Below are 16198 nucleotides of genomic sequence, written 5' to 3'. Positions count from 1 at the left end.
ACACACACACACATTCTCCTTGTAGGATTAAACCCAGGGATGCTTTACCACTAAGCTCAATAGCCAGGACTTCTCATTATTTATTTTGAGATAGGTTCTCAATAAGATGATGAGCCTGGTCCCACACTTGTGATCTTTCAGCCTCAGGCTTCCAGGTAGCTAGGATGAGAGGTATGAACCACTGCACCTAATATTTTGCTCTTCTAATGGATTTCACAAAGTTAAGATATAAATGTCCCATTTAAGCAGAACTTCTGAGAAGTAGTTGCTCAAGTTGCTCAAGGATATTATTAAGTAAATTCCAAATACAAATAAATAAACAAATATGCTAAAGTATAGAAAAATTAATTAGCACCCTATGTTTCACTTTGCACAAAAGTCAACTCAAAGTGGATCGAAAACGTAGGAATTAAGCCAGGCGTGATGGCATACACTTGTAATCCCAGTGCTTGGGACGCTGAGACAGGAGGATTTCAGGTTTGAGGCCAGTCTCGGCTACTTAATGAGGCCCTCTGCAATTTAGTGAGACCCTGTTTCAAAATAAAGAGTAGAAAATAGGGCTAGTGGTATAGAGCAGAAGAAGAATGCCCCTGGGTTCAATCCCCAGTACTGTCAAAAAAAAAAAAAAAATGTAGGCATTAGACCAGAAACTTTGCAAATGTGAGAAGAAAACAGATTCAACACTCTGCAGGTAGTGACTTCCTCAATAAGACTCTTAGAGCTCAGGAAATAGGAGAAAAATCAATAGGATAGCATCAAGTTCCAAAGCTTCTGTTCAGCAAAAATAAGAAGTATGAAAAGAGAGCCACAAAGTGGGAGAATATATTTGCCAGCTCCTCTTCTGATAAAGGATTGACATCCAGCATATAAGAATATGTATAGGAAGAATTTTTAAAATACCAAAAACAACCCAATCAATAAGTGGGCAAATTAACTAAACAGAAAATTCTCAAGAATTACACATGACCAACAAATATATAAAAAAAGTTTGACATCTTTAACAATCATGGAAATATAAACCAAAACTATGTTGAAATTTCATCTCACCCCAGTGACAGTAGCTAAATCACCAAGAATACAAATAATAAATGCTGACAAGAAAATAGGGGGAATGAATGCTTATACATTTTTGGTGGGACTTTAAATTAGTATACCATCATGGAAATCAGTATGGAAACCCTTTGTGAGTAGGAATGGAAGTACCATATGACCTAGTTATACCACTCTTCAATATTTATCCAAAAGAACTAAAACCAGCATTTTACAGTGATACATATCAATGTTTACAGCAGCATAATCCACAATTGCTAAGTTAGAGAACCAGCCTAGGTGTCCATCAACAACAAATGAATGCATAAAGAAAATGTGGTCTGTGCAATGGTTTTACTTAGCCACAAAGAAACACAAAATTATGACATTTGCTGGTAAATAACTAAAACTAGAAGACATCAGGCTGAGGGGGAAAAAAGTTAGACTTGGAAAGGCAAGACTCTCATGCTTTGTCTCCTATGTGAAAGCTAGAGAGAATAAGGAGATAAGAAAAGTACCTCATAAAAAGAAATGAGAGATTGGTAGAGGAAGAAGATGGAGAAGGCTAAAGAAAGTAGAGGTGCTAGGTAACAAAATCCATTAATTTATGCTACATATTTGTATGAATATATAACAATGAATCCCACATTTAGGGGTAATTACAACGAATCAATAAGTTTAAAACAAATGTGATAACAATCTAAAGATAAAGGTAACTTCTTTGAATTTTATTCTGCTTCTAACCAACAACTAATCTGTTTCTGCATATTTCTATCTCTCTTTACATGAAAAAGAGAAAATACATATTTATCTTCTGTCTGTCTTTTCATGTCTTTGATAGATGAAGAACTTCCTTACTGACTTAATCTTGTAAAACTAATAACAATAAATTATCTTTAAAATACTCTGAAAATTGCCTCTTGAAGCAACTTCATTGGCAATAACTTTTCTTTAGGTTAAGTTCACAAAGATTTATGAAGAATATTTTTTTCTTTAGCATAATTCTTATATAACTAATAATCATATGACAAATATTATAAAAATAGAAAATAAACTTAAATATGACAAAACACCAAATCAAATACAATGATATGTTATTTAACAGCAACTTATTTCAAAGAGATGTTAATTGATACCATCAATTGAGAAATAATAAAATACTGCTTTTCTGGCCAATAAGGAATGCCTGGGCTTTTTCAATTAAGTAAAAGATTATATTCTTGCTTTAATATAATTAGTATTCGTATTGTATGTTTAATTAATTAACTAATTTATTTGTTTATTTATTTATTGTTGGTATTGAGGGTCCTGGAAGCCCTTCTACCTCAGGGCTACACTCCCAGACCTATTTTATACTTTTTTAAAATTTGAAAACAGGGTCTCTTAAGCTAGCGCGGCTAGCTTTGAACCTGTGCGATTCTCCGGTCTCCACCTCCCAAGCATGGGGATTACAAGGGTGCGCCACCATTTCCGGCTTCTTATTGTATTTTTATACAATATATCATTCTATGATTTTTATATTGATGTAAGCATTTTAACTCTATTCTAAAAATAATAAATATCCTATTCTAGCTTAGGGAATTTTTATCATGAACATAGAGTTTGCACTACTTACTCTCTGTGCTTTGTAGAAAGTTAGCATTAAAAAATTGAAGAAGATATTCATTGTCAAGAAATAACATTCTGAATTACAAATTAAGACTATCTCAAGATATTAAGGCACTAAATACAAGTAAATTTAAGACACTCACCCTACTGATATCATACTTTTCACAGATTCTTTATATTTACTGATAAAATAATATCTACATTGAGGAAAATATGTAAATTATGTTACTATTTTCTTACATATCAAAAGTGACAAATTATAATAAACAAAAACTTACATGATCAATTAGTTCACGAACCATTCCATTCCACTGTCCATTGGCATCATCCTGGGCTCCATACTTCCCATCCTCCACAAGTCTAATTTCATATGTAAAGCCAAGGATTGTAGATAACTCTCTGAGGAGATCAATGCAATAGCCCTCAAATCGATCATTGCCATAAAGAGGTTTGTCAGACTTCTTAAATAGGACATAAGGTTCTTCCTGAAAACACCAAATATGAATGAAAGAATATCAATTAATCATGAAGCTTACTATCATAATGACAGCTTTCTTGATAGGGAATTTTGCATTAATTTATGGTAACAGTCAACCTTCTAATTGCATTTAATATAGTCTCAAATACTAAGAATAAGGACATTCTGGTTGGTTCAGAAATAGCTGTGCTTCACCAGAGTACATTTAACTAAAAATTCCATCAGAAGTTTATAATAAAATTATTACATGATATCTAATGCCATAAATTATATTAAATATAATAATGTGACATGTGATTCATGTTATAGAATAAATAATATATAATTTCACCATGATTATAATAACCCAGTTTGAGAAATATCATTATTTTTCAATGGATGAAATAAATGGAAAAAATTCATTGGAAAATGGTATACTTTTTGCTAAGAATTACAGTCATAATTTTTATACATTACCATATTTTGTTCAAAAACCATGAAAATATCACCTATTGTGAATTATAATATAAAAATAGAAGTTACTTTAAAATATATTATTTTTTATTTTTATTTTTATTTTTTGGTGGTACTGGGGTTCCTGGAAGCCCTTCTACCTCCGGGTTACACTCCCACGGGCTACACTCCCAGACCTATTTTTTAACTTTTTTTATGTGGAAACAGGGTCTCTTAAGCCAGCGAGGCTGGCTCCGAACCAGCGCGATCCTCCTGTCTCCGCCTCCCAAGCACAGGGATTACAAGCGTGCGCCACCACGCCTGGCTACTTTAAAATATAAAGAAGAAAAAATTAACATTTATCAAATGCTTATGTATTCATCCTACATCACTTTTTGGAAAGTGGAAAAAATAGAAATCATTGAGCAATGAAGTGCATAATATAGAGAAAGAAAAATGCTTAAAGAAATAGGACATATAATTTTAGATGCTAAGTATTATAAAATGTACAGTGTCAATAGGATAGAAAATGACCATAAGGTATGTGGTAATATAAGAGAATACAAGGCAAAACTGAATGATATATCTGGATGCCTTTTTGAGGAGGCATGATACTTAGTAGAAACCTAAAAAATGAAAAAGAGTCCAGCCATTTGAAAATCTGAAAAGAGAACATTCCAGGCCAAGGACACAGCAAGTGAAAAGCCCTGAGACCAATATGACATTGGAGTGTTCCAGGAAGAAGACAATGGTCATCATTGGAACTAGATTCACATCCAGTAATTGAGGAAGACGGACAAGATGGGAATGAAAAAGCAGAGAGAGTCTAGCAAAGCAAAAACTTTTATAGTTTATATGTTTCACAAAGCACAAAAATCACTCATGCATTAGTATATTTTTGTGCTTCTACTGGTGCATTGTAATTATAGACTCAAAGAGATACATTTATACCTACCCAAAGCATTTGATATATTTTCTTTTATATCCAAACTCCATTTTCCCCCTGCATGTTAGTGAGATTAATCATGAGCACTTCACATAACATTATTTGAACTGTTCCCTACGTTAATTTTCCTTCCCCCCCACAAAACTTCTCCAACCCCTTCTATCATTCTACTAGTCCTTTTCCTCATTTGACTGAAGTTACTTTTATTTCATATATGACCCTTGAATTTCTGAGACTGCCCGACCTAATTTAGGATATTTGGATACACCACTGTTTGCCTAGTAACAAGCTAAATAAAATGTTGGTTGCTATAAACTTCTATATTTTAGATTTTGTGTGGACATAAGTTTTCAATTCATTTGGATAGACATCAAGGAATATGACTGGTAGATTGTGTGGTAAGAGCACACTTAGTGTAACAAGAAACAGCCAAACTATCTTCCAAAGTGGTTGCACCATCTTACATTCCACATCTTTTTGCTCTACACCCTCACCAGCATTTGTTATAATCAATGTTCTAGATTCTGGTCATTCTAAGTGGAGGGTGGTGACCTCTCTCCTTGTTTTAATTTGTAATTACCTAATGACATTTGAGGCTGATAATCTCTTCATATGCATTAATAGAATTTTATGAAGACTATTTTATTGTCATTCAAATGTTTAGAAACTGGGCTTGGCCTCTGGAAAATAGCACATTTTCTTCAACCTAGTGGGTCTTTGTTTCTTCTTTTTATTTTCTTTTTATTCTTCTTTTTTTGTGTATATATATGTGGGGGAGGGAGGGTACTGGGGCTTGAGCCCATGGGCATTCTTCCTCTGAGCTACACCTCCAACCTTATTTTATTTTTGTTTTGAAAAAAAGTCTCTCTAGAAGCTGAGAGCCTGTTTCAAAACAAATATTATAAAAGGTTGGAGTGTAGTTCAGAGGTAGAATGCCTCTGAGTTCAACCCCTAGCACCGTACAAAAAAATCAAGGTTTAGAAAGGTTAAATGAAATTTTCAAGTCACTTAGCTAAGAAGAGGTAAAATACAGCTAAGAAAAATCAAAGGTGTTTGAACCTATGTTTCATAATATGTGCTTTTCCAACTGTTCAATGTTGCTTTGAACAACATAAATCATTTAGAAGAAAATCATATATGCCAGATTTTTATTTGTAATTTGATCAAAGACATGAGAATCAGAAATTAATATGTAAATAAATTCAAACTAGATACTTAGGATTGTTGTACAGTAGAAGGACTATTCAAATCATTTATGTACCAAATGACTACATATCAAATCTGTTCCCAAGGGCTACATACAGTACTGCAAATATGACAGATGTAGTGGCCTTTCTGACAGTAATTAGCCTTTTTATACATTTATCTCTTTATTCATCCTGCCTTGTTAGTCCTATAAATTAGAGAACCTATTTCTATGTCACAGCTTAAATGCTCTCTTTGCTTTGAAAGGGAAAGAAGCCAATTGAATGGGTATTGATATTCTAGAAATATGCAAGTGTCTCTCTTTCTGGTATTTCCACAAAACTTTTGAATACTTTTGTCATAACACTTATCATACTGAATAGTTGAATAGTGAGTACTAATACACACACACACACACACACACACACACACACACACACACATATCTTCTGTAAGTAGACATGAATATTTTATCTGGCAAAACAGTTAACTTTGCATCAAAAGTACCAAACATTCCCTGACACATATTAAGCCTACAAATAAAATGTCCACAGAAAGGAATTGAAAGATAATGATTTGCTCTGGTCCTAAGAAACCGGAACCATAAAAATATGTATAATTAAATAAACATATATATTTAAAGTATATAATATGTATATTTAATATATATATATGTGTATATATATATATATATGATATAAATATGCCTCTACTGGGGTCAGTATGGCAATAATAGATTCTCAGGTCCTTAATCCATGGGCAAAGGATAAAAGTCCTGAGAAAAAAACATATTTTGCTTGAGAGGAGGGGAAAACCTGAGAATTCTGGATTGCTGGAATGTGAGTCAAATGAAGAATGTCGCTATACTAGATTAACTTTTAACTTTAGTTTGATCTTAGTGTATTATTGATAAACAAATCATTTAAAAAATTAAAAGGCACAAAAATTGGCAATCTGTTAATTTCCATGTACGCAACAACACTATCTAGCGTTTGCAGCATTTACGATGTGGCAGGTCCTCTTCTAAGTGCAACATAATTGCTATCTAATTTTTATTTTCCTGTTTATATTAATAAATCATCATTGTCTCTATTTAAAAAATGTTGCAAAATATTTGTGGCATATTTTTCAAAGCAAGTGAGTTAAACTGTGAAAAATATGATAAAAAATAATGACTAGTAGAGTAGAGGAAGGGAACCCGAAATAAGAAGAAGGGAAAGGAAAGGGAAAGTACTGGACAATGAAATTAATCAAGTTAATCAAATGTCTCCATGAAAACCACTATTCTGTATAACTTTAATATACAAATAGAAAATATTAAAAATATTCTATAGGAGAAACACACAGAATAAAATTAACTTGTAAAAAGTATATATACATATAATATATATGTGCAAGGAATCAAACAACAGCAAAATATTTTCTAAAATAGGTATACTATTTAAATCTCAGTCCAATTTGTTCTGCTAGCTATCCTACCTATTAATGAGATTCTCTTTATTATTTTCTTACAGTCTAATAAGAACTTTGTCATAGGCAAATTAATTTTTGGCCCCTCTGAGATTAAAATTTCTAATTAAATATGTGTTTTAAACAGCTTTGCGCATCATCAGAGAAAAATAGATATGGCCTTAAAATGCATCTTTTCAGTATTTATAGACTTCTACACTGTCAAGTATTACTCTTCTCATATTTAATTTTGATAAGTTAGACACAGTTTTCCAGTTGTGATTCCTATCTCCAGCTACACTGTGTCACAAGATAGTTTTACATCAAGTTATGACTCTCCTTTAAACTCTCTTTCTCTGTTTCACATGGCACAAGGATAAATAATAACCTCATGTAAGGAAGAAGAAAAATGGTACTAGAAGCAATTACTGTATCACAGACTGAGTTCCATGAATAATATGATAAAACTCTCCCAGGCAACTTTACTTATTTCTCATATAGTCTTAAATCTGCACATCAGCATTTGCTGGAGGTAAAGGCACTTCATTCTATTGACATCTGTAATAAGAATTTTTCAGCATTTCTACTATCCACCCAGTCTTAAGGAGCCCACCAATAACTCATGTATTTTTATCTGCATTAGACCAGAAGTTGGCACAGAATGAACCTAAAGTAAAATTCTAAAGAGGTGAAATATGTTTTAAGTTCAAGATGAACAAAATGATTTATTTAAATATAATAAATTTATAATAATTTAAAAATATATAATTTATATATCCCTTAGCTCTTATCTAGGATTCAATTATCTTTCATGTATTACCCCTCAGTTATTATTGTTTTACCTATGCTATTCAAAGTTTAGAAACAAAAAAGTTGCAAATTTAATTTACTAGGTATAAAATATTTAATTAAGATGAACAAAAACAGACATATAGGACAATGGAATAGAAGAGGAGATACAGAAAAAAACTGCTTATAGACATTTGATTTTTGACAAAGCTACCAATAACATATGCTAGAAAAGACAGCTTTTTCAGCAAATGGTGCTAAAAACACTTGTTTATTCCTATGTTGAAGAATAGAATAAGGCTCCAATTTCTCTCCCAGCAGAAGAGTCTACACAATATTAAAGACCTAGAAATTAGACCAGATACTTTGCAATTATTGGACAAGAACATAGCATAGGACCAACTCTCTTAACATATAGGTACAGGCAGAGACTTTCTCAATAAGCCCCCAAAGTTCAGAAAATAAAATAAGAATCAATAAATGGAATGGCATAAGATTTAAAAATCTTCTGTACATAAAAGGAAACATGAATCTGAAAAGAGAGACTATAGAAAAAAGAAAAACTTTACCAGTTATTCCTTTGCTAGAGAAATAATATCTAAATTATAAAATAAACTTTTAATATTTAACACTAAAAGTAACCCAAATAATGAGCACTTGAACTGAACAGATATTTCTCAAAAGAAGAAATACAAATGACCAATAATTATATGAAATCCTGTTCAACATCTTTAGCAATCAGGAAAATGCAAATCACATCACTGAAAGTCCATCTAACTTCAGGGAGAATAGCAGTCACAAAGGATACAAACAATGATAAATACTGGGGAGAATGTGGGGAAATAGAAACTCTTAAAAACTGCCAGTATAACTGCAAATAAGTACATCTGCTATGGAGATCAGTTCAGAACTGATTTCCCAGAAGACTGGGAACAGAACCACTGTATGACCTCAGTATCTTTCCAAAGGAATTACAGTCAGAATACTATATTGAGATATGCATATATATGTTTTTAACAGCACAATTTGCAAATAAACAAATTATGGAACAATCCATATGTTAGATATCCAACAGATGAATGGATTATGAAAGTGTGGTATTTACACACAATAGTATTTTACTCAGCCATAAAAAAGAAAAGTAAGTCATTCTTAGGAAAATGGATGAAACTAGATAATATGCTGAGTGACATTAGCCACTCTCAGAGAGTTAAGGGTCATATATTTTCTCTCTTATGTGGAAGCTAGAGAGAATGTAGAAAACAAAAGAGACTTCAGATGAATGAGAAGAAATTCCAGTGGAATAGTGGGAGGAGATTTAGGAGAGACTTGGGGAGGGGAAAGAAAACTTAATGAAGAAAACAGTGCCAAAATAATAATATATAAATTATATATATGTATATATACATATGAAGTTATCAATACCATCTTTTTTGTGTGTGGTACTGGGATTCCTGGAAACCTTCTACCTCCAGGCTATACTCCAAGACCTATTTTTTATATTTTTATTTGGAAATAGGGTCTCTTAAGCCAGCGCGACTGGCTTTGATCCTGCACGATCCTCCTGTCTCTGCCTCCCAAGCACGGGGATTATAAGTGTGCGCCATCACGCCTAGCATCAATACCATCTTAATAAAATCTACAGGGAGGGGAGGGAATGAGGAAAGTCCAGATGAAAACACACCAAGTGCATTATGTTTCTTTCACTCTGAATCTGATCATGATATATAATTATAATGCACAAATAATAGTATATTAAATAAATTAAAGAAATAAAAAGAGTAATCTATTTCTCAAAAAATGGTTTGAACTTCTACTCTGTTTTATCACTCCTGTAGAGAATAGGTATAAAATAGTGAAGATTGAGAAATAAAGCACAGGGAAAGTCCTGCCTTTATAAAAACTCCCAACTTATTGATGAATTTGAAACTCCTACATATTTTATAAGTTTTATTTCCATATCTTTACTGCTTTAATAATTATTAGAATTGGAATACATTTTTTAGAAGCAGTACTATGTGTCGGGTGTTAAAGCATTCTTAGAAATTCCAAAACATGTGATATTATGGTTTTCAAATAATGTATTTGGGGAAAAAAAAAGGGATATCCAGGTAGCCTCAGCCTGGTTTTGAATTTATCTTTATGACCAAGAAAAACTGTAAAATTGGTTTTGGGCAACCAGATGAAAATTGAGGTACTTATAGGTATCAAACATTGAAAAGATAGTGTTAATACTGCTTATTTTTTTCTTAATAAAGATGGGGTTGTAAAACAAAACAAACTTAAAAAAATAAAAGATAGCATCACTATGTCCCAAATAAAAAATATATAATGGTTCCAATAATAAAAATAATATTAATAAAAATACGGTTATTAGGATTTTTTTAAACTGGTTTATATTTTTCCAATAATTACTTATTTCCTACTATTTTTGATTCTTCGCTCCACAGTCATTATATCCTAGCACTGCCTTCACACTGAAAACAGGAAATCATAAATATTAGCAGGGCATCTTATATTTTTAAAACTGTAGAACTCATGGAAGGTGTAAAAAGTTAAGTTGATTGAAGGTGAAAGGTCCAAAGTAGGCAGCATGAACAAAAGGGCAATGAGCTAACCTCAGATGGACTTAAAGAAGCTGAATCAGCTCATGAAAACTGTGTGGAATTTTCATTTTAACAAGTAACAACACAAAACAGACTTCAACATCTTGCTCTGAGGTGCTCAAGAGAATGTAAACTCTAGAATCACATTTTTAAAAGAGATTAAGGATGAAAAGACTTTTACCAAGGACAATAATACTAAAGATAGGACAGAGATTAACCTTCTGGTCTTTCTACTTACACTATACTTTATCTAAATTTCTACTTCTTACCCTATTGTTCTTCCCCCATTCAAGCAATAAGGCTAAAATTTTAAAAGTCCACTCTACTAGATAGTATAATTCAGTAATGATTAGTTACCTCTTTAGCATTCTCTGCAACCCTGTTTAATGCCATTTTTATTTTATTTCAGGCAATTAACACTTTTTATTGAATCAAGTTCTTAGAAATAAGTTTAATTTTATTATAGGTCAAAATTTTTATTGGGGGATTAAAACACCTAAAAAATCTCATTAATGCTGATAAAGAAATATAAGCAGAATATAGGAAGATTTAACTAATGAGTTGTAAACTCACTGTAACTATCTGACCATATCCTATCACACTGGTATAAAGCAGAACTTCTGGATAGATTTAAAACATATCAGGTATGATGTGATCAAATGGGAAAAATAAATGAAAATGATCCCTAATATTAATTGGCATTTTTACCAATCTTAATTGGCTACCATTATTCAGACTTGTGTGGAATAGTCATTTATTTTCAAGTAAAAGTGAAAATTCCAAAGTTGAACACTGAATCACCCTGTTTTAAATTTGTAAAATTCTACATATTTGTTTGAAGTTTAACAAGATGTATGAAGATATTCACATTTGATAACACCAGGCTAGAACAATGTAAAATACTTTAATGCATCTATTACTTCGTTCATCAATACATCCATCCCCATATATTCATAAACAAATATTTTATGTAAATTTTGCATACAGATAATAGAACAGGCAGACATTTTTCTCTGAAAGACTAAAGATATAAATGCCAGGAGAGACTGGTATGATATAAGGTTATTATTCAAAATTGATGGAGAAACAAAAGTGTTTCAAAATAAGCAAAATCTCAAAAAATTCATGAATACAAAGACAACACTAAAGAAAATATTTAAAGAAATAAATCTTAAAGAAGAAAAAGCAAATTTCAGAACCAGAGAAGAGACCAAAAGAAACTATTTAATACATGAAGATGGACTGATACACTACTGAATGATGAATAAGTAAGATCAGAAATAAGGGGAGAAATAAAGAAATTTCTAGAATTAAATTAAAATAGAGACACAACCTACCAAAATCTTTAGAACACTTAGAAGGTGGTAAGAGGAAAGTTTATAGCATTGAGTGCCCACATAAGAAGAATAGAGAGTTGGCAAGTAAACAACCTAATGACATATCTCAAGGACCTAGAAACACTGAAACAGTCTAATCCCAAAGACAGCAGAAGGTAGGAAATAATTAAAATCTGAGCATAAATAAATTAAATAGATAATAAAAAACAATTTAAAGAATCAACAAAACAAAAAACTGGTATTTTAAAAATATTAATATGATTGACAAACCCCTGGCCAACCTAACCAAAAGAAAGAGAGAATCAACTCAAATCAAAAATGATTTCTATTTTTCTATTAAAATCAGAAATGAAAAAGGAGGCATCACCACAACAGTGGGAAAATTCAAAGGATTATCAGGAACTATCAGGAAAATTTATACTCCAAAAGACTGGAAAACATGGAAGAAATGCATAGATTTCTAAGCCCATATAACCTACCTAAATTGAACCAAGAGGACATAGCAAGCCTAATCCAAAAAATAGCAAGCAAAGAAATAGAAACAGCAATAAAAATTCTGCCATCAATGATAATCCCAGGCCCAGATGGGTTTCTAGCTGAATTCCGCAAAACCTTCAGTGAAAAAATCCCAATACTTCACAATTTGTTTCAGGAAATCAGAAGAGATGGAATTCTCCCATATTCCTTCTATGAGGCCAGTATCACATTAGTACCAAAACCAAATAAAGATACCTCAAGAAAAAAAAATTACACAGACCAATATCCTTGATGAACATATATGTAAAAATTCTAAACAAAATATTAGCTATATACGTTCAAAACCATATCAAGAGAATTGTACATCACGACCAAGTTGGTTTCATCCCAGAAAAGCAAAGCTGGTTCAACATACACAAATCAATAGACATTATTCACCACATAAAGAGAAACGAGAACAAAAACCACATGATCATATCAAGAGATGCTGAAAAAGCATTTGAAAAACTCCAACAACCATTCATGTTAAAAACACTGCAGAGCCAGGCGTGGTGGTGCACGCTTGTAATCCCTGCACTTGGGAGGTGGAGACAGGAGGATCGCGCTGGTTCAGAGCCAGCCTTGCTGGCTTAAGAGACCCTGTTTCCAAACAAAAAATATAAAATAGGTCTGGGAGTGTAGCCCAGAGATAGAAGGGCTTCCAGGAACCCCAGTACCATAAAAAAAAAAACCCAAACCCAAAACAAAACAAAACAAAAACACTGCAGAAAATTGGAATAGAAGAAAGGTATTTCAATATCATTAAGGCAATATACAACAAACCCAAAGCCAACATCATATTGAATGGGGAAAAACTGCAATAATTTTCTCTAAATTCAGGAACAAGACAAGGATGCTCTCTATCACCACTTATTTTCAATATAGCCCTCAAGACTTGCCACAGCAATAAGACAAGAGAAGAGAAGGATATCACAGGAATTCAAATAGGAATAGAGAATTTATAATTATCCTTATTTGCAGATGACATGATCCTTTATTTAGAAGATCCAAAGAACTCAACCAGAAGACTATTGGAGCTGATTAACTGATGCAGTAAAGTTGCAGAATATAAAAATATATAATATAAAAAAAATCAGTTGCTTTTCCGTATGCCAGCAATGAATCCATAATGAAAAAATAAAGAAAATAATCCCATTCACAATAACTTCAAAACCAATAAAATATCTAGGAATAAACCTAACCAAAGATATAAAAGACCTCTACAATGAAAACTATAAAATATTAAAGAACAAAATTGAAGAAGCCCTTAGAAGATAGAAAGATTTCTCTTGCTCATGGATAGGCAGAATAAATATCATCAAAATGGCCATTCTACTGAAAATTATCTACACAAAGAATGCAATTCCTATTAAAATTCCAACATTCTTCATAGACCTAGAAAAACCAGTCATGAATTTTATATGAAGAAAAAAAGGACCCAGAATAGCCAAAGCAATCCTCAGCAATATGAAACATGCAGGAGGAATCACAATCCCTGACTTCAAATTATATTACAGAGCAATAGTAGTAAAAACAGCATGATATTGGCACAAGAACAGGCATACAGGACAATGAAACAGAATACAAGATACCAAAAAAATTCCACACACTTATAGTCAATTGATCTTTGACAAAGGGGCCAAACTCATACTCTGGAGAAAAGACAGTCTTTTCAACAAATGGTGCTGGGAGAACTGGTACTAAATCTTTACCTTACCTCTCACCATGCACAAAAATCAACTAGAGATGGATAAAAGACTTGGAAAAAAAAATTTTTTTTTTGAGCATAGGCTCAAAACTCCAACATATAGGCACAGGCAGTAACTTTCTCAACAAGACATCTAAAGTGCAGGAAATTAAAACAAGAATTAACAAGTGAGATGAGGTCAAACTAAAAGTTTCTGCTCATCAAAGGTAACCATCAAAAACATAAAGAGAAAGCCTACAAAATGGGAGATCTTTACCAGCCACCACTCCGATAGATGGCTAATATCGACAATATACAAAGAGCTCAAAAGACTCTACACTGGCAAAATAAATAACCCAATCAAGAAATGGGTAACTGGCCAAGCATGGTGGCGCATGCTTGTACTCCTCGCACTTGGGAGGCAGAGACAGGAGGATTGTGCTGGTTCGGAGCTGACCTCACTGGCTTAAGAGACCCTGTTTCCAAATAAAAAATTATAAAATAGGTCTGGGAGTGTAGCCCGGAGGAAGAAGAGCTTCCAGGAACCCCAGTACCACCAAAAAAAAAAGAAAGAATGAAATGGGTAATGGGTAACTGAATTGAATAGACACTTCACAAAACAAGAGATACAATTTGGCCAAAAGCTACATGAAGAGATATTCAAAATCATTAGGCATCAGGAAGATGCAAATCAAAACTATACTGAGATTCCATCTAACCCCAATCAGAGTGACAGGCATAAAGAAGTCAAATAACAACAAATGCTGGTGAGGATGTAAGGAAAGAGGAACTTTTTTACACTGTTGGTGGGAATACAAACTAGTTCAGCCGCTATGGAGATCAGTGTGGAGATTCCTTAGAAAATGGAAATAAATCCACCATATGACTGGCTATACCACTCCTGGGTATCTTTCCAAAGTAATAGAAATCAGAGAATTACAGTAGCATATGCATACCCATGTCCATAGCAGCACAATTTGTAATAGCCAAAATAGGGAACCAACCTAGGTCTCCATCAACAGATGAATGGATTGCAAAATTATGGGAAATACACACAGTGGAATTCTACTCATCTATAAAGAAGAACAAAATCATGTCATTTGCAAGAAGATGGAAAGACCTGGAGAACATTATGTTAAGTGAGATCAGCCAAGCACAGAAAGAGAAGGGACATATTTTTTCTCTAATATGCCCAAACTAGGGACTATTAGAGATACCAGAGGGACTCCAGATAATGGAGGGGAAAACTCACCAAAGCTAGAAAGGAAGGGTAGGAAAGGCAGAAGGCCAAGGTTGATTAATAGAGGAGCTACATTCAAACATGTGCGCAAGTGTGAATGTAGCATGGTCAACCTGGACATTCATTTTTTTGTGTGGGGAAGGTGGAGAAGGGGGCAGGGCACCAAGCACTGTGTGAATGTATGCCTTTTCCAATATGATCCACATAAAAAGAAAAATAAATAAAAGAGACTAAAGACTAAATGTTTTTTACATTATGCATGATAGTCTCCACTATTCAACTCCGTCATTATATAGAAAAAACAGCCATAAAAGCAATCAGTAAACTGTCAAAAATGGTCAGAAGCAATTTTTAATAACTCTGGAATCTAATAAAAAGTTATAATCAGGGAATGCTTTTCAAGAGAAAAACTGCAGAATTTTGGTAAGAGGTCTCCCTTTGGCATAATGAAACTGTACTAGATGGTGGTGCTTGCAGAACATTGTAAATATACTAAAAGCCACTGAGTCATCTAATTTTGTATGGTCAAAATGGTTTGTTTTGTATTATGTAAATTTTACCTAATACAAATCAAACAAAAATATAACTAATACTCTGGCTATAGTTTCCCAAGAATTGTTACCAAAAAGAAAACAATAAATATGCCATGTCTTCAAACTGCTCAGGTATACTATGTAATTATGAGATACTTATGCATATAATATGTACTTATGTATAGAATAGTTTGAGTATAGGTTTTGATCACAACAAAAAAATTTTGTATGTTATGCTTAAATGTAGGCCTATATAAAATTAAAAAACATTTTGGACTGTACTTTACTAATGCTTATGGAGAATTACATTTGAACTATTCATTTTTGTGACAATTTTAAATAAAATTTTATCAAGACATGGCA

The 16198-nt window shown here is 32.7% G+C and overlaps 1 protein-coding gene across 3 annotated transcripts in view; it reads right to left on the bottom strand.

The window, feature by feature from the left end:
* The window catches only part of GRIK2 (glutamate ionotropic receptor kainate type subunit 2), a gene marked incomplete at both ends in the record, with an annotated part of 700362 nt that overhangs the window by 241650 nt on the left and 442514 nt on the right, over nt 1-16198 (bottom strand). For all 3 annotated transcript variants that reach the window (XM_080700516.1, XM_080700517.1, XM_080700518.1), the window contains one exon: nt 2916-3122. In XM_080700516.1, coding sequence (XP_080556642.1) covers nt 2916-3122 — 207 coding nt within the window. The remainder of the gene's footprint in view (nt 1-2915; nt 3123-16198) is intronic.

Source organism: Muscardinus avellanarius (assembly GCF_963383645.1).
Source record: "Muscardinus avellanarius genome assembly, chromosome: 8".
Lineage (NCBI taxonomy): Eukaryota > Metazoa > Chordata > Mammalia > Rodentia > Gliridae > Muscardinus > Muscardinus avellanarius.
This window is presented reverse-complemented; position numbering and strand designations above follow the sequence as displayed.